The 20,075-nt window shown below is 38.0% G+C and overlaps 1 protein-coding gene across 2 annotated transcripts in view; it reads right to left on the bottom strand.

Annotated features, from left to right (window-relative positions):
- The window catches only part of LOC150081583 (phosphatidate cytidylyltransferase, photoreceptor-specific-like), a 164,553-nt gene that overhangs the window by 52,126 nt on the left and 92,352 nt on the right, over nt 1-20,075 (bottom strand). For both annotated transcript variants that reach the window (XM_090379444.1, XM_090379445.1), the window contains exon 10: nt 361-492. In XM_090379444.1, coding sequence (XP_090235570.1) covers nt 361-492 — 132 coding nt within the window. The remainder of the gene's footprint in view (nt 1-360; nt 493-20,075) is intronic.

Below are 20,075 nucleotides of genomic sequence, written 5' to 3'. Positions count from 1 at the left end.
TCTAATGTCAACAAATATCTTCTTTCATCTTCTGAACCTCCAACCCATGCACGGTACTAAGTATTATAGGTTCTGATACCTCTCGTGTTTGGGGGTTTCATTAAAAAAAAAAAAAATAGCTGCAGAGTACTGTCATGTGAACTGTCAACAGGACAAAGGCAACCCACAACTAGCCCCATTCTTCAGTATTCAACAGTAGCCCATGTTTCATTATACACCATTAGTTATATTTACGAAAATATTATATTTAGCTCATATAAACAAATAATATAAGAAAATTTTTTTTTGCTTATATTATATAACAATTAGCAACAGATTTTATAACTATACAAAATAATGTGTTAAAAAAAAACAACTTACTTTAACTTTAAATGCTCTCTTAAATCCACTTGCAAAAAAACCTCCAAATGGCCCAATAATTGAACTGAACAGAGAAAGGGACAGTGAATGAAAAACAAAAGGATATACAGTGATGGTATCAGGTAGGCCCAGCTATGAAGAAAGAAAATATTCTTTTTTTAGAAACATACACAGGAGTGAAAAGTGACAAAACTATAAAATCAATTTTTCAATGACAAAACCACATTTCAGATTATTATTATTATTATTATTGTTGCTCTTATATTATTTCTCCCTGATTGGGGGATTCCACTCCGTGACAGGTACTGCTACCAAGTACACAGGGTGGTTGTAATGTCTGGTGTTACTGTTGGTTGAGGAAATTTCTGACTATCCTACAGGTGTTCCGGATTGTGAATTTATGGAGTTCCTTGTAGGTGTTCTCTGGGAGACCTATTGCTGCTAGGCTACTATATAGAGTCTTTGGCACCATACCAGTGGCTGACAGATCGGGATGGTTGATACTTCTTGCATATGCCACATCTCCTTGACTTCATGTCTCAGGTTCATGTACTTCCTAATTTTTTCTTCATGGGTTTTCTAGACATTGCTAGTGTTGGGGACTGCTATGTCAATCAGGTAGGTAACCTTTTCCATCTTGTCCACAAGGATTATGTCCGGTCTTTTGTGTGAGATAGTCTTATCCGTTATTATGGCGCAGTCCCAGTACAGCTTGTGGGTTCGAGTCTCTAGTACTGCCTGGGGTTCGTACTTGTAGTATGGTACACTTTCTTTAGTCAACTGGTATTATTATTATTGACTAAAAGTGACAAAAAAACAAATAGTTATTACCAGCACAAAGTTGAAAACTGGCTGCAGTTTTAGAAAGCTGCCAGGATAGATTTTTGGTGAATTACTTTGGTGAATACTTTAGTGAATGACAGTATGCTGCTGCAACAGAATCCGGAAAAGTTGGGTAGATGGGCTGAGAAATTACAGCTGAAGTTTAACATTGACAAATGCAAAGTACTGCATATTTCTACTCTAAGCCTGTTCAAAATCTATTTTGGACTGATTAATAACTGCTTTACAATTGTTGCGAACTCTGGTGTTGGCAGAAAATGAAACTGAAGAATTGGAACCAACAATATGCAACTTTCTTTTCTTGAGCAGCCTTAGCACATTTATTGGAAAACCAAGGTTTAGATAAATGAAGAGATTTTAAGGTGGAGTATGGAATAAAGGATTCCATTCCTGCAAGAATAATTTCACTAACACGATCTGAGCAAACGTTGACATCAGGAGTTTTGAAACAGTAATTCAACAAAGAAAAAGAAGAAAACAAATCTCGTAGGTTATCCCATTCTGCATTCTTGTAATGCCAAACAATACAAGGTTGGGAATAGCCATGAGATAAAGGCTCCATTGGAGAAGAGACAATCACCAAGTTGTGATCTGAGGTGCCTAATGAACCACTCACTTCGACTGTGTACTTAGAAGGGTTGTTTGTAAGAAAAAGATCATGGATGTTGGCTGCATGATTAGGATTGTCCAGTATTCTGGCAGGTAAATGAACAATCTATACAAGGTAATTAGTAATTGCAAAAGCCTCAGTATCTCGATCAGCTGGGTCTGTAGAAAATGGAAGCCAACTGGAGTTGTAAGCATTAAAATCACCAAGAAAAATTACCTCACTGTTAGTAAAGTTGGACTGGAGAAAGTCAAGTTGCAAAGAGAGGAAGTTAAAGAGTTCCAAGTGATTAGTGGAGTTGGGAAAACGGTAGAGACAACAGATGAATTTGACAGAATGAGGTAGAGAGATTTTAAGCCAGAGAAGATCAAAAAGAGGAGATTCCAAATTACCAAGTTTCTGACAGGGAATATTGGAACAGACATATGCACAAGTACCACCTTTGAGGCGAAAGGAATCATACAGCGAATAATTTGGGAAACTGAGATGAGCAGTGATTGAATCAGCCAATAACTGAGATTCTGTCAGAAAAAGTACACGGGGTTTGGCAGACTTTAAATGGAAATGGACATCATTGAGATTAGAACTGAGACCATGTATATTTGTGAAATGAACTAGGAATTGTTTAGAAGGTTTAGATCTTTTCGCAGATAAGTTTGCTCTATTAGTTTGACAATTCATGGTGTATGTAGTAGTAAGAAAAAGTGGGGTGGGAAACATGCTGTATGAAGAAATGACATTTTTGGATAGGGCGAACACATGGTAAGAATATACCCATATCCTTAACATAACGTGGCCTCGACAATGAACCCTGCATACACACTACTTGGGCTCCCTTCATTCACTATCTGGCAGAGTAGAGGCAGCAAGATTATATACTAGCTGATCTGGAAGCCTCCTAGAGAGTTACCAATAGGTTCGGTCCGGTGTACTAACTAGCAGCCGGCCTGCGAACACTATTTTAGAGCTGTACCCTCGAAATGTAAGGAAGATTGGATTTTTTTTGTCGCCATGATGTTCGTCATAACCTCAAAAGTCATCAGTCATACTGCATGATGGAAGAGATGGGGGAAGGGTTGACCAGAACTTAGCTCTGGAGACTAAACATAGGTTCCACCACGTCAAGCCTCCAATAAGCAAAGTGGTGGTGGTATTGCACCGGTTGATGAGAGTCATCTACCACCTAGAATTGCCTGGTAACACAGAGGGGCCGCATTCTTCTCTGTGGTGTGGGCACACACTTCGACCCCTGTTCACGTTGATTCACACCTGGGTGGTCACCCACAGTGTGCTTGCACCTAGGGGTTATACCCAGGATTACTAACAGTCCTACCATCGTGAAGGTGCAAGCAGAGGATTTGGCTGTCACAGACCATCTGGACTTCGCCGAAATTAGATCCACTTGACTTGAGTGTCACTCGAATATCAGTTCCATCAGTGTGTTAGACTCCCATGTAGTAAGCACAGCTTGTCTAGCATATCTGAGAGAATGTCTGTGACAGCCTCAATGACCAGGCATAGAATGGAGTGTGCTGGGAATGGTGGGAGGTGTTTTACCAACATCCTTAATAGATGAGTTGAAAGAAAAATGGGATACTAGCAGGTCAGTTTTATCTCCTTGTACAGCATCAACCAAAAAAAAAAAAAAAAACCCCTTCCCATTTTCCCATTTCACTGATCCATTCAAATGTTTGTCTGATTGCTGGAACAATCTTCTATCGGTTGTTGTAGAAGTTGATAGTTTAAATAAATTAAAGGCACAACTAGACAAACATTTGGAATGAATGGATCAGTGAAATGGGAAGGGTTTTTTTTTTGGCTGATGCTGCATAAGCTTGCTTTCTTGCATCATGTGCTTCTACTAATGCTAATATAACAAACTGTCTATAACAAAGTACAGTAAACTGTTGAAATAATGACATCCAAATAACGGAACATTCAAGTTAATGGCACATTTAGATGGGATGTTTACATACAGTGCAGATATCATGCAGTGCCAAAAAAGAAAACAGCAAGTTTTTGTTTACATTCGCCATTTTGAAAGTAAATTCTGTACTAATATCATGGATTACACGTCAGTTTCACATTTATTTTAAAATAAAAAACCCTCACTATGGCTCCTAAAGTTAATAAACCTCATACAGAGAAAAAAAGAAGCACAACATTAAAACTTAGTGACAAACTTGATATTATTCAAACTATTATATTAGGGTCACCCGGAAAGTTAACTCATATATCCATGTTCATTGTGTCGGTAAATTGCGTGTGTTCTCTGGTTGATTTGCCTATTTTGCTGGATGAAAAACACATCAGTTTCTGGGGGGGGGGGGACCTTGCTATCTACACCTGAGACTGACTAACTCAGCCAAAGAGTGAAAATAACCCACTAAAGTTCTTCACGTCATCAACGGGATTCCAACCTGGTCTTTTCCACCTGGTGTGGGGAGGATGGTGACAATACAACTGTGCCACCATGCAGATTAAACTTGATATAAAGAAAATAGAACAGGGTGTATGCAAGAGTGTATTTAATGGCAGAATATAACACTGGATCGTCAACATGTTTATGTTTTTAATAAAATTGGATTCTTAATCTCTCTATTTCTTATTTAGCCTCATTATTTCTGCATTAAATACATTAACAATAAAACTATAAATAATGGAAAAATCTAAATAACAGCACTTAAAATAATCCCTGAAGGTGCAGTTAATCTGAAATTCTACCGTATTTAATTCTACCGAGGCAGGATAGCTAATCTGGACTATCAATTTTATAAAGTTACTGCCCGTTTACACTGCCTGGTAAATTTCATATCTGATCATACTATAACTGCTGCCTTTTTCATAACCTCATCCTAATCCCTTCCTAAAAAATAGTTGAAAATAACTTCCCAAGTGCAAAATCTTATATATAGAATCTTATATTTAGTTTCAGACCATAATAGCAACTGATCCAAGTCATTTTAGGGCAACATCGCCTGGTTCTGTAATGTTATTAATGATCCTTCCTACTTTCAAATTATCAGCTAGTTTGACAACTTCCCCTGTACTGCCTCATTAATATCATTCAGAAAGATTAGAAACAAGAGGAGGCGGGGCTCTCAGAAATGATTCCTGAGGGTTTCCACTTCACAGTTCCACCCTGAACAGCATCCTTTTATGATAATCCCTTTGCTTCCTATCCTTTATCCTATATCTTTGCTTCCTATCCTTTATCCTATATCTTTGCTTCCTATCCTATATCCAAAATCTTATATATAGAATCTTAGAGCAGGATGTATTTCACACAGTAATTGTAGATGGTAGGGGAAACAGTTAGTTGAGAGACAACTATTAAAGTTGTCACTGACAAGCTGTTTCCTGAGGATTGTTGTTGTTTTTGGTTTTTAGGAGCATTAGCAACTAAGGCCATATTGATCCGGGGATATGGGTTGTCATTCCCCGACCTTTCCGCATCCTCCATATTTGGTGGCCACAGGGTTGAACCCCAGTCTAATCAAGAAGCGTGTGCTACACACTGCTGCTCCTGCCCACCTGGCTATGGAGGCAGCCTTGAGGATTGTATAAGTAATGATACTCTTGAACAGTGTGAGATGAGAGCAGATAATAGAGCTTATGTCAATGATGAACATATCTCTCTTTTTACAGCAGAGGAGTTACTTGTAGTCAGCAAACAGATAAATGTTGATAAAAATCTGGGGATTGATATGATTGAGAACAACAGTATCAGTAAGTTATTAGAGATATATCCTCCAGTTCTGCTGAATATGTATAACAAATGTTTATTGGAAGGCACACATCCTGTTTTCTGGAAATGTGCCCTTCTGAAATTGAAACCAAGTAAAGAAAAAGCAAGCTCCAAGAGCTTTCAACCAACATCACTGTTATCTACCCTAGGTAAGTTGTTTGAGAGATTGATTTTCCAGTGATGAGGTAACTTCATGAATTTATATCAAATTGAGATGCCATTTCAGTATGACTTTAGAAAATCCAAATTTACTGAGGACATGATTAACGATTTGGTGCTTTATGTTAAAAATGCAGATAATAAATATATTCTTGCTCTGTTCATTGACTTTGCAGGAGCTTTTGATTCAGTCTGGCACGAGAGTATTCTTTACTCATTAAGACAGCTCCAATGTCCAGGGAAAATATACTGGGTTGTAATAAGCTATTTAACTTCAAGGCAGATAATTGCAAGGGCACAACATTTAACTCACAGGAAATTAGTGTCTAGGGGATGCCAGCAGGGATCTGTGTTGGGTCCCCTATTCTGGAATTTGATTCTGAACCAATGGCTTAAATTAAGACAAACAGTTTGCCATAAAATAGCATTTGTGGATGAACTGCTTATCTGTGTGCCTGGTAACCCCAAGAAGGGATATTGAAAGAAGGCTGAAATGGTTCTTCAGAGTCTAACATCATGAGCTATTGTAAATAAATTAACAGTTTCAGAATAAAAAACACTTATGATGTTAGTTAAAGATCACCTTGATATCAAACAACCACCAAAAATGTTGTTACATTGTAAGCAATTAAATTTGTTACCCAAACTAAGTATTTAGGTGTCTGATTAGATGGCAAGTTAACTTTTGTTCCACACTTGCATTATTTGATGAATAAACTTAAGCATTTTAGTGCAGCAGTAATACGGATTTCCAGATCAGAATGAGGGTTGCGTAGATCAGTTTTAAATCTTTATTATACGTCAGTTTTTCTGCCAATAATGACTTACGTATCATCAGTGTTGGTAACTTGTATGAATAAGATTAAGTTTAAAGAACAATGCTGTTGGCAATTTAGAGGGTCTGCAGAACTGTGTCAATAAATGCCCTGCAGGTATTAGCAGGCCACATGATATTAGGAAGCATAGCAATTTCATATGTTTAAACATCGTATGTGACCTTAACATTGATCTAAAGGTTGAAAAGAAAAGAATATATGCTAAGTTAATGGAAATCTGGCTAGCCAGATGGGTGGATAATATTACTGGTGTGGTCACAAGGCTTTTATTCAAAATGTTTCATCTGCATGCTTTAAACTGAATAAGTGGATTTTAACTAGTATGGAGACTTTTTATTAATAGGGCATGGTTCTTTGAATAGTAAATTATATAATATTATTTTGGTTTAAAATCAAACCCTTACTGTGCATGCAGTGTTGAAGAAACTTGGTGCTAAGTATTATATGATTGTTTGTTGTTGTTATTTGGTTTTTAGGAGCATTAGCAACTAAGGCCATATTGGTCCAGGGATGTGCGGTAGTCATTTCCTGACTTTTCCGCATCCTCCGTATTTGGTAGTCACGGGCTTGAACCCCGGTCTGATCAAGAAGCATGTGCTACGCACTGCTGCTCCTACCCACCTGGGTACGGAGACGCCATTGTTTGCTGTATGAGAATTACAGAGCTGAATTAAAGAATGTAATTAGTGATTTTAGGGAAGGAAATGAAAATAATTACTTGTCAGAGTATAATAAATTTGTTGCTTTTCAAAAGTTTGCTATTCAGTTATCAGTCTGGTTATTTGTAAACTAATAACTGTTCACTATATAGATTTTTCTTTCTCTTCCCCCTTCCTATTCTTGTCCTGGTTTTTTTTTTGTTTGCTGGCACTGTGGAAATTAACCTAGTGTGGGAAAAATTGCCAGGGTGAGATTTGCATAGGGGTAGAGGTTCCTCCCCCCCCCTAACCACCTTGGTCTTCGGGTTATTTATTTTTTTTTTGCTGGCACTATGTAAATAACTAAGTGCGGGATTATGGACCAGAATGGCCCCCCCTTTTTCTCCCCTCTCTTCTGGAGTAGGAGGCTTTGATTCCTAAATGCCTGAGTTGGAAGGAGAGTTGTATTATTTTATTTTATTTATTTATTTTTCATTATTATTTTTTTTATTTTTATTGTTTGTTTTGTTTTTTTTATTTTTCTTTTTAGCTGGCTCCCAGGCCTGAGCAACCTGGGGGCAGGATTGCTGTCACCCTCTGGTCTAGCACTTCTACAAGAGGGTGCGGGAACTTTCTGTGGTCAATGCAGACAGTATAGTAGACCCGGGCTCAGCTTCACGTTCATAGGGACAAGATTCGGGTAGCAGTACCAGTTATCCTAGATGATGACTGCTCTCTGGTGGCTGGGTGGCCTGTGTGTAACACACACTTACACATTACAGAAACCTAACACTATTTCCCCCCCCCCTTTCCAGGCTCATTTACGTATAATAAAGTCAGTGATATTAGGTAGATTTGGACAAATGTCTAGGGGCCACCAAAGACTATAATAAATAAAAAAAAATAAATATATAAAAAAATATCCTTTAGCCAGCCCCAGATCCAACAAAAAAAGTTACCAATAACTTCAATTTACTTCAGGTTTTATAATAAACTGGTTATATAAGAAAAGATCTCAATTTACTCCAGGTTACATAATGAAGTGGAGTAAATTGATATCTTTTCATGTAGAACCATATCAAAAGCCTTCCTGAAATCAAGGTAAATAATGCCGAAGCCATTTCGTGCATCTAACTGTTTCACTTTTTTTAACTAGATTGGTCAGACAACGGACTTCCCAGTTTACATGTCCCCCTCCTTTTTTTTTACCTCCTTTGTGGTTTCGAGAGACAATGTTTCTCCAGTCCAAAGGAAGCATTAGTTTAGTCATATGATGCAAGAAAGCAAGCTTATACAGCATCAACAAAAAAAAAAAAAAAAACTTAATACAGAAAAAGTATCGAAAGCAAAAGTAAAAACAGTGACTGAAGAGAGGAATAATTATAAAGAAATAAATAAAATTTTTGAAATAAATGCAAACAAAATACTTACATAATAAAGAACCACAAATTATACTGATAAGCCAAAACATTATGACCAGCGAGTCGTCATGCAAATCAAAGCAACTGCAGGTGAACTATGCACCCATCTGGTCACTCCAAATGTTTCTTTAGTTCAGCCTTAAATTTATTTAAGCTATTAACTTCCACAACAACAGATGGAAGTCTGTTCCAGCAATAAACTATCCGCTGGCTAAAGGCAGACTTTCACAGATCTATTCTACAACTGTCTTTCCTAAATTTTAATCTATGCCCCCTCACTTCTTAATCTGATTAAGTGCAAATATCCATCAGCATTGAGCCTGCTCAAACCATTCAAGGCCTTGTACACCTCAATCAGATCACCTCGCAGGTGCCTAGTCTCCAGAGGCTGCAACCTGCAGAACTTAAGCCTCTCTTGATAAGAGCACCCCTTTGTTCCTTTCACCAATCTTGTTGCCCTTCTCTGTACTCGTTCTAGCAACTCTACATCCTACCTAAAATGAGGCCTCCAGACCTGTATGCAGTACTCAAGGTGTGGCCTGACCTTATTTTATACAAAGGGATAATCACCTCCTTGTCGCTGCTAGCAAAATTCCTATATATCATTGACAAAATGCAATGACCTGGTCTGGCAGCCCATCTGCACTGCTCAGAGAACTTCATATCTGACTACACAATTACCCCCAGGTTTTTTTCATTCTCCACCTCCCTGAGTGTAGTACACAATTGATACGTTTCTCTTGGGTTACTGCTACCCACATGCAGTACTTTGCATTTGTCAATGTTAAACTTCAGTTGGCACTTCTCAGCACATCTGCCTAACTTTTCTAGATCCTGTTGCAGTAGCATATTGCCTTTACTGTCATCTGCAAACTTGGGCCTACCAGCCTACCATTTCCTGCCAACCTTTGTATCATCTGCAAACTTGGACATTAGGCATGATATACCTTCATCGATATCATTGATAAATACACAAAACAACAATGGGTCCAGCACTGAACCCTGAGGGACTCCACTAATAACATTAGTTCACGCAGAGGAGTGTCCATTTCTAACCACTCTCTGCCATCTCAACTCAAACAACCCTTTATCCATTTCAGCAAATTGCCCTTAATGCCACACTGCTCCAATTTGTACAGCAGTCTTCCATGTGCAACAGTATCAAAAGCCTTCCTGAAATCCAAGTATATGATATCAAAATTATTTTTTGTATCCAGTTCCTTTGTGACCACATCATAGTATCCAATCAAATTGGTCAGATAAGACTTCCCCTTAACAAACCCATGCTGTCTGAACTATTATTGCAGTCTTGTCTAGGTGATCCTGCATCACTTCTTTAACCAGTGATTCCATTATTTTCCCCGGGAACAAAAGATAAACCAACAGGTCTATAATTATTTGTGTCGCCTTTGAACCCCCCTTTGTGAATTGGGGATACATTTGCACATCTCCAGTCCATGGGAATCTCCCCTGAATCTAGGTTGCTCTCATAATTATGCTAAGGGTTTGCTTACTTCCTTTGCTGTCACCTTTAATATAACTAAACAGATCCCATTAACCCATGTGCCTTTCTTATGTTTAACTTCAACAATTTCTCCCCCACTTTAATCTCCGTTATTTCAAAATCGTTTAGCTCCCTGTTAGAGTTTAGTAAACTCCTGTCCTCCCCCTTCCTTACAGAATTTCTTTTTTTTTTTTGGTAATTCATTCCAAGGTGTGAGTAGATAGATGCAAAATACTCAGTTTGTCAGCTATCTGGGCAGGATCATCAACAGTTGAACCACTACCAACATCAAGTGAACCAATCCGATTCATCCCTTTCCTTCTAGTTTACATAAGTAAAGAAGTCTTTGTTGTTTTTCTTTGCATTCTTTGACAAGGATTTATCGTAATCAGCCTTCACTTGCTAACCTCCTTTATGCTTTGATTACAGACTAGCGTATGTTTGCCATAGGCTTCTTTGTCACCTGATAATTTATATGCATCCTACACATTTTTCTTCTCTGCTACGAGCCTCATTAGTTCATCTGGCATCCATTAAGTCTAAATCTTGAACAGTATTTCATAGCTGCTATGTAAAGCCTGGTAGCATCTAAGATTAATTCCTTGAAGGCTTCTGCCCATTTAGAATTTGCTGTTTTTAACATCGGTTGATCCCACTGTACAGAATTTAAAAACTGTCTGAGACCACTTTACAAAAACCCTTCCCTTTACCCTTTAGCATAGGCATTTGATGCAAGAAAGCAAGCTTATGCAGCATCAGCCAAAAAAAATTAATAATGAATAAATAAATAAAAAATAACCACTTCCACTTCATCCCTCTGTTCATTCGAAATACGTGTCCAGCTGAACCTTAAACTTATTTAGGCTATCAACTTCCACCACAAGGGATGGAAGTCTGTTCTACCAACCGACCACCAGCTAGCTAAAGGCAAATTTCCTCACGTCTATCCTACATCAGTCTTTCCTCAATTTGAATTTATGCCCTCTCAGGTGATTATTCTGAGCATGAGGAAGAATCCCATCAGCATTGAGCATGCTCAAACCATTCAAGGCTTTATACACCTCTATCAGATCACCTCGCTGGTGCCTAGTCTCCAGACACTGTAATTTGCAAAACTTAAGCCTTTCTTCGTAAGAGCACCCCTTTGTTCCATTCACCAATCTCGTTGCCCTTCTCTGTACTCGTTCCAGCAGCTCTACATCCTTCTTGAAATGAGGCCTCCAGACCTGTATACAGTACTCTAGGTGTGGCCTGACCATTGCCTTATACAAGGGAATAATCATCTCCTTATCCCTGCTAGAAAAATTCCTATATATCATCGACAATACACCATGAGCTACTCTTGCAGCCCATCTGCAAAACTTCCTATCTGCATGCACAACCACTCCCAGGTCCCTTTCATTCTCTACCACTGTCAGTGTAGTACCACAGAGGTGAAACGTTGCTCTGGGGTTGCTGTTTCCCATCTGTAGTACTTTACATTTGTCAATGTTAAACTTCATTTGCCACCTCTCAGTCCATCTGCTCAACCTTTCCAGATCCTGTTGCAGTAGCATAGTGTCAGTAGTGTCCTTGACAACCCTACCAACCGTTGTATCGTCCGCAAACTTGGACATTAAGCTTGATATACCATCATCAATATCATTTATAAATACAGAAAACAATAATGGACCCAATACTAAACCCTGAGTGACTCCACTAATAACATTAGTCCACGATGAGCAGTGTCCATTGATTACCACTCTCTGTCTTCTCCCCCTTAACCACCCCTTTATCCATACCAGCAATTTGCCTCCAATGCCACACTGCTCCAATTTGTGCAGCAGTCTTCCATGTGCAACAGTATCAAAAGCCTTTCTAAGATCCAAGCATATAATATCAAAGTTATTCCCTGCATCCAGTTCTTTTGTGACTGCATCTAGTATCCAATCAAATTGGTCAGGCAAGACTTACCCTTAACAAAACCATGCTGTGTCTGAGCTATAAATGAAGTCTTGTTTAAATGATCCTGCAGTGCTTCTTTAACCAGTGCCTCCATTAATTTTCCGGGAACAGAAGTTAAACTAACAGGTCTATAATTACTTGTGTCGCCCTTTGACCCTCCTTTGTGAATTGTGGTCACATTTGCACATCTCCAGTCCATGGGTACTTCCTCTGAATCCAAGGAAGCTCTCATAATTTTGGCTAAGGGTTTGCTTACTTCCTTTGCTGCCTCCTTTAATATAACTGGATAGATCCCATCCACCCCAGGTGCCTTTCTTGTATTTATCTTCAACAATCTCTCCTCCACTTTGCTCTCAGTTATTACAAGATTCTCTAGCTTACTGCCAGAGTTGAATACACCTCTGGCATTCCCCTCGCTGAATAACTCCTCATGTGAATCTCGATGCAAAATATTCATTTAGTTTGTTAGCTACCTGAGCAGGATCATCAACAGTTGACCCATCTATATCAAGTGGACCAATCTGATTCATCCCCTTCCTTCTAGAGTTTCCATAAGTAAAGAACTCTTTGCTGTTTTTCTTTGCATCCTTTGCCAAAGATTTCTCGTAATATGCCTTCGCCTGCCTAACCTCCTTTGTAACTTGGTTTCAGATCAACTTGTATCTATCATAGGCTTCTGTGTCACGTGTTAATTTGTATGTATCCCATGCATTTTTCTTCTCTGCCATATCTCTCATTAGTTCATCTCACATCCACTTAGGCCTAAACCTTGAACAATATTTCTTAGTTTGTATGTAAAGCCTAGTAGCTTCCAAGATAAGTTCTTTGAATGCTTCCCATTTTGAATTTGCTGTTGGTAACATCATCAGTTATTCCCACTGTATAGAATTTAAATACTGTCTCAGTCCATCATAGTCGCCTTTACGAAAGCAATAACCCTTCCCTTTACCCCTAATGGTAGTTACCTCTTTGAGTAAATCCCACTTCAGCACACTGTGATCACTGCCACCTAGTGTTCATTTACCTGCAGATTCTTAATGCATGAAGAATCACTACTGATAATCAAATCAAGAGTATTACTCCCTCTAGTTGCCTCCCGAACATGCTTATGTAGAAAACAATCATCCAATAAATCCACAAAAGCCTTGCTAGTGTGTGAGTGACCAGCCCTCAAATTCCAGTCAATATCTGGGAAATTAAAATCCCCCATTATAAGACTCTCTGATTTACTGACCCACTATTTCCCTGTATAATTTCTTATTATACTCATCAGAGTCATTAGGCCTATAGCACACTCCTACTCTTAATTTTGATCTCCCAATGCTTATGCCACACCAAACTGACTCGACACTGCACTGTCCAGCGATGTCAACTGGCTTCACTTCCTTGGATTTTATGTGTTTCTTAACTAATAGCATAACCGCTCCTCCCTTCCTATCCTGTCTATCCTTTCTGTAGACGCTGTGCTCCCCAAATTCCAGTTCTGCATTCCTTATCTCTGTGTGACACCACGTCTCTGAAATCCCCACAATATCTGCCTTTGATGTTTTGAGCAATACCTCAAATTCATCAAATTTATTTATTAAACTCCTAGCTTTGGTGTACACGCAAGTATACATGCACCTGTTCTTTTTCTTAGCTACCCTAACACAACCCATGTGTTTACTTGTACCCCAATGATTCCCAGCAGTCTCTAAAATATCCTGCATCTTATTTTCCAGGCTGCGGCTCATTCTAATAGAAGCAGTGCAAGAATCACTTTCACCTCTGCCAGTGGCTACTGTTAATCTATTAGTCGTTGTATCCCCCCAATCTAGCAGTTTTCCAACTCACCTAACACTGCCTCGATAGTATCAGCAAACATTCTTGCCCCCTTTCTATTTAAGTGTATCCCATCCCTGTAGAAGCAGTCTCTCCTGTTAACAAGTACAGACCAGGCCGAAAAATATTCTACCCCTTGAGCCTTGCACAATCTTTCCAGGGCCAAATTGATCGACAGGGCTCTCATCATATACTCCCTCCTATCGTGTCTGGGCAGAATTGCAGACACTTTCAAATTTAATTATCATTAGTGCCAACGTGTACAACTATATCACCTTTTGTGCCCTCTAAAGATGATATCCGCTGTACAACGTCATCAATGATGGTAGCTACATCTTTAAGTAACTCCCACATCAGTACACTGTCGTGATCATTGTCACCTAGTGGTTCCTTTATGTGCAAATCCTTAATGCATGAAAAATCACTACTGATAATCAGATCAAGAGTATTACTCTCTCTGGTTGCCCCTCGAACATGTTGCTGTAGAAAACAATCCTCCAATAAATCCACAAAAGTATTTCTAGCATGTGAGTGACAAAACATAAGTTCCTGTGAAAACGTGGAACTTTAAAATCCCCCATTACAATACATTCTGAATTAATGGCCCACTATTTCTGTACACAGTTGTTCGTTGTACTCATAAGAGTCATTATGCCTATAACACACACCTATTCTCATTTTCTCTTTCCAGTGCTTACATCACACCAAACTGACTCAATACTGCACTGTCCCATGTCAACAGGATACACTTGCTTAGATTTTATGTGTTTCTTGACTAACAGTATAACCCCTTCCTCCTTCCTACCCTGTCTATCCTTTCTGTACACATTTTACTCCTCAAATTCCAATTCTGCACTGCTTATATCTGTGTGTCACCATGTCTCTGATATCCCAAGAATATCCACCATTGATGCTTTGACCAGCACTTCAAACTCAAATTTATTATTTACTTGTTCCATGATGACTCCCAGTAGCTCTTGAAATCCCCAGCAACTTGCTCTCTAGGCTGCTGCTCATTACAATAGAAGCAGTGTCTGCGGCTAAGTTAATCTTTTAGTCTGTTAGCATCAGCAAATATTCTTGCACCCGTTCTATTTAAGCGTATCCCATCCCTGTAGAAGCAGTCTCTCCTGTTAGCAAGCACAGACCATGCTGAAAAAAAATTCTACCCCATGAGTCTTGCACAATCTCTCCAGGGCCAAATTGATTGGCAAGGCTCTCTTCATATACTCCCTCCTATCATGTCTGGGCAGAATTGCAGACACTTTCAAATTTAACCCTAACTCGCAAATTTTTTCCGCATTGACCTGTACTTGTTAAGTAAATCTGCAGACCTCTTACTCTTAAGGTCATTAACACTTAAGGCCAATGTGTACAACAATATTACCTTTCTTGCCCTTAAAAGATGATATCTGCTCTACAATGTCATCAACTTCTGCCCCTGGTAGACTACCCTATCCTTTTTGCATAATTTCCACCTATCCTTTTTGTACAATATATTCCCCGTCTCCCTGACAATCATCCTAGAGTCTAATGATGATCTTCCCAATATTCCTAATAGGCTGGATGGGGGCTGGAGATGAAGGACTGTACTCACATGCTGTTTTTTTTTTTTTTTGTATAACAGAATGTATACTCTTCTGGAGCCTTTCCTTCCTTCAACAACTTTTGACACTTCTCTGTAATCATTATATCACTCATTTAACAGCAATTCGATCCCTTGTTACTGTTCACTCCATAGTTTGAATGGTGTTTCTACTATAAATATCATTTCAAACTACGTATTCCATTGTCTGCCTCTTCAACTATACTTTCTATGATTCTTTCATTTTTATAACTCAAGAGCCTATCTGATTCCCTCTCTTCATTTTTGCATTCACAAACAAGTAGAAGTTTATTACAGGCACTCCCTGACTTATATAAATTCGATTTTGCTTAAGGCTTTTGCCAGCCAGTGCAAACTAAAAAAAAAAAAAAAAAATATGGAAACATATTTTGCATCCCACAGGAATAAATGGAGATATTGTGAAAATATTGTAATGGGAACACAATAATTTGGTTTTTTTTTTTTTTTTTTTTTTTGGTAATTCATTCCAAGGTCTCAGAAATTGAAATTTTCGCTATATAACTAAGCTATTTATCTCTGTAAAAGGTAATTTTTATAATGGAAATTGTATTAGTTTTATATAAATTTACGTCAAATAAGCACAACACAAAAAATCACTTTTAACTAAAGAATGAAAAAACAAAAACATACAGCCAACATGTGTACAAATTCTACTATTGGCTGAGAAGAAGAGCTACGGGGTCTGGCCAGAGAATGCAATACACTTTCATCGTTATCATATGTTCCATTATAAGAATCAATTTTGAACGCCTTTGTGATATTTTACTAAAGCACATTTCTGGAGGTCACGACAATAACACAATAAAAACAATTTGCACTTTCCGGTTTATTGGGCTTTTCTTTTAGTGCAATCAATTATAAATGGGTAGTAAAACTGATCTTATTGCATTTGCATTAATACCGATAGCTGGAATTCTGTGGGTTTTTACATTATTATGGTGAAATGTGTTTCCCCTTCACTGAAATCTTCAATCATATAAAAACCATAAATAAATTTTTGGAATCTTCTCTTCATTCTTATTTACTTATTACAATGATGAAGAGAGAGCAACCAACGGAAAGTACAAGTGGTGGCAGTTCTAGGAAACGAAATGAAACAAAACAAAATTGATTTAGAAATGAAGATGAGCATGATTAAATAAGAAGCAGGGCAAAGTTTGTCATCTACTGCATGGGAATTAGGTCTCGCTGCTTAAACAGTGAATGCACGTATAAAAGATCATGTTAAAGGATCAACGCATTTAAGATGAACAGTGTCACAAAACAGCATTCAGGTGCTATATCGAAGATGGAAAAGCTATTAATAATATGGATGGAAAATCAGATTGAGAACCAAGTGCCCCTGAGTCTAATGGCTATTCAAACAAAAGCAAGAAGCATTTATGAAGATACAGCAGTGTACTTATCAGCTGAAGACATTGATTTTGGCAATGATGCTCAAGAGGTAAAACTTGCTCCTCTCTTTTTTTTAATTTTATAATTTTTTCAATTGCACACTTATGTAATTTTTCCTGCGCATGAGATAAAAAAAATTTAATAAGCGAGCATAGTTGCGAGTGCTGCATAAGCATTTAAAGAAATTCCAACTTGCATAAAATTTCCTTATGTACAAGCATAGTTAAAGCAGGGACCTTACTGAAGTAGAGTTCCACGGAACACAACCCTTACATTATTTGGGGATTGGCTGTATATAACCTTGTCCCATTCTTAGCAACCTTTGTTAATGATTTCTCATAGTCAGCCTTTGCCTGTCTTGCCCTTGCTACTTTTACCAGACTTTTATATATTTAAATACATGTTGAAAACACCACTAAACAGAGCAATATTAGTAAAAAGTCCACTAAATACTCACCTCTCTTTTAAAAACTGACCTATGATGGCTCAAATTTTTGTTTCTTTGATTTTCCTGCAGATCCTTCTATTTTACAGTCCCTATTAAGCATCCTGCAATAGTCAGCCATCATGTTGCCACCTCCCCTGGTACCTCATCTCTGTCTTCAATGTCCTGACGAAACCTCTCACTCTGTTCTTCACTAATGCCTAGATTTGCAGGAGTGTAAAAAATGTACCTTGACACTCAAGTTGCAGCCCAGCTTCTTGAAGTTTGCCAACATATTTTAAGCTATATTTTTGTAGTCTAGATCCTTGTTGTTGCCTAAGTTCTCAAATATAGATGTGAAGCTAACCCATGTCTGTTTTTTTTATTTTTTTATTTATAGTTCCCTCAAAATCTTGGTCCCTAATCAGTTTGCAAATTTGAGGTCCAACAAAAATATCTTGTTTTGGCTTCTCTTGAGTGATCAGTGGGAATTTAGTACAAGCATAATTAAAGCAGGGACCTTCCTGAAATAAAGCTTTTCACAAACTTTCATCAAACCCAGTCTGATATGCAAGGGGGACAGTTTTGGGGTTCATCAGTGGTTTATGAACTATGTTCTTTGATCCGGGTAACAAACTGCCCCTACAAAACAGATTCCTTCTACCTACAAGTGCGGGCCAAGCTGATAAAAATTTTCCCCTCAAAAGCGTTGCAGAGTCCTTGAAATCTTGAGTTAATAGTAATAGAGGCATGTGATGCAAGAAAGCAAGTATATGAGCTTATGTAGCATCAGCCAAAAAAAAGAAATAATAATAAAAAAAAATAAATAAAAAAAATTCACACAACCATTCCCTCTAAAAGTTTGTCCAGTTTCTCCTTGAATTTATTTAAGCTATCAACTTCCACAACGACAAATGGAAGTTTTTCCAGCAATTAACCACCTGCTGGGTAAAGGCAAATTTCTGCATGTCTATTCTACAACTCTCTTTCCTCAATTTGAATTTTTGCCCCCTTAGGTTCATAATCCACAAAGCTTTCAGCATAAAATACCTCTTATCATGCCTGGGCAGAATTGCAGACACAGACATTCTGACCTAACTTGTGGCATTTCTTCAGCATGGTCCTATATTTGTCTAACAAATTGTCATATTGTGTGTGCTTAATATCATAGTCCCCATAGTACCCCTCTTAAAATCTGACAGTCTGTTGGTGACATCATTAATTGTTGCTCCTGGCAGATATACCCTGGTTCTAGTCCATCTATCCTTATTAAAAAAAAATATTTCCCATTTCCCTGACAATGGAGTCTCCTGATAGAACTAAGTCCTTTTGAACCAAAGCAGTTTGTACTTGGTTATTCTGTTCCGGGACCCAAATCAGGAGTGCATCACTTGGTAGGTTACTAGAATCTTGAATCCCTGACAAAGTGGTCAAGGTGGATAGCATTTTTCTAAATTCTACAGTATTATTTTTCGACCAGCCTGCAATGTTAATGTTTACTGATGCAGTTCACATTACCAGATATACCTATAATCCAGGTCAGTGGTGCACAACTTTTTTTTTTTTTACTGCAATCCCATATATCAGCATTTTTTTATTTAACTCCAGCTTCTTTTACTGATTCCTATTACATTTGGTTTTCCTGTTAACTTTTGAATCAAATATCAAAAATCTTCGAACTAAGTTTATTTTTACATCTCGGGCAATAAGAAGAAAGCATTTAGTGCGAAATCTTGGGTATTATTATTTTTACTAAAATAACTACAAACATTTCTAAACATTCTTTTTCACAAGCATTAAGAAAATTAGAGGTGTTTTTTAAGAGAACAATCCAAGAACCATATACGTCCACCTATGACCCAGAGGCTGTACTCCACTGATCTTGATGACAACACACTCCAAGGAAGGAAAAGATTAATAAAAATTATGATTCTTATTACATATCTAAGAAAATATTTTTTTATTAATGGTTTATATCCAAGTGCAAGGATAAGGCCAAAAATTTGATTATGGGGTAAGTGGAGAAGTGTAGCTCTTAACACCAGCTTAATACAGTGGTTTTCAACCCCTTCCTTCTCCAGGTACAGACTGACTGGGAAGTATATCACATAACAAATAGTGATATACTTCCCAGTCAGTAACTGGAGATAACCAAGTAAAATTTACAGGAACTGTTTTATGCTGCAAGAGCTATATAACATTACTGTGTAAGAAGGTTTTGTGCAATTTTTGTTCATAGCAACATGCAACTAGGTTTGCTACTTAGTTGATCAATTTGGATGGATTAAGCAAGCTCAACACTTTTTTTTTTTTTTTTTTTTTTTTTAACGAGAACCCCAAACACGAGAGGTATTAGAACCTATAGTACTTAGTACCGTGCTTGGGTTGGAGGTTGAGAAGACGAAAGAAGATATTTGTTGATATTGGACTTGAACTTCTGTAGTTTGTAATTTTCAGGAAATACGTATGAAGGAAGGTTGCTCCAGAAAATGGCAGTTGAATGAATAAATGAGGAAGATGAAAAGTTGGTTCTGTGGGTTTGAAGTTGGACAGTAAATAGATGTTGGCTGGTGGCGGCACGTGGACTGTTTTCGGACTGTTTTGAAAGAGAGAGCAGGAATTATAGAAGCCAATTCAGAAGAACAGTGCCCATGGAAGTATCTGTAGAAGAGGCATGCAGCAGAAACAGTGCGTCTATGAGAAAGCGAGTGAAGAGACTCTGTTAGAGATGAATCATTAATTAACCTA

This window comes from Mastigoproctus giganteus, chromosome 8, assembly GCF_048544385.1.
Source record: "Mastigoproctus giganteus isolate SK-2022 chromosome 8, ASM4854438v1, whole genome shotgun sequence".
Taxonomy (NCBI): domain Eukaryota; kingdom Metazoa; phylum Arthropoda; class Arachnida; order Uropygi; family Thelyphonidae; genus Mastigoproctus; species Mastigoproctus giganteus.
Note: the sequence above shows the minus strand (reverse complement) of the source record. Positions and strands in the feature narration are given on the sequence as shown.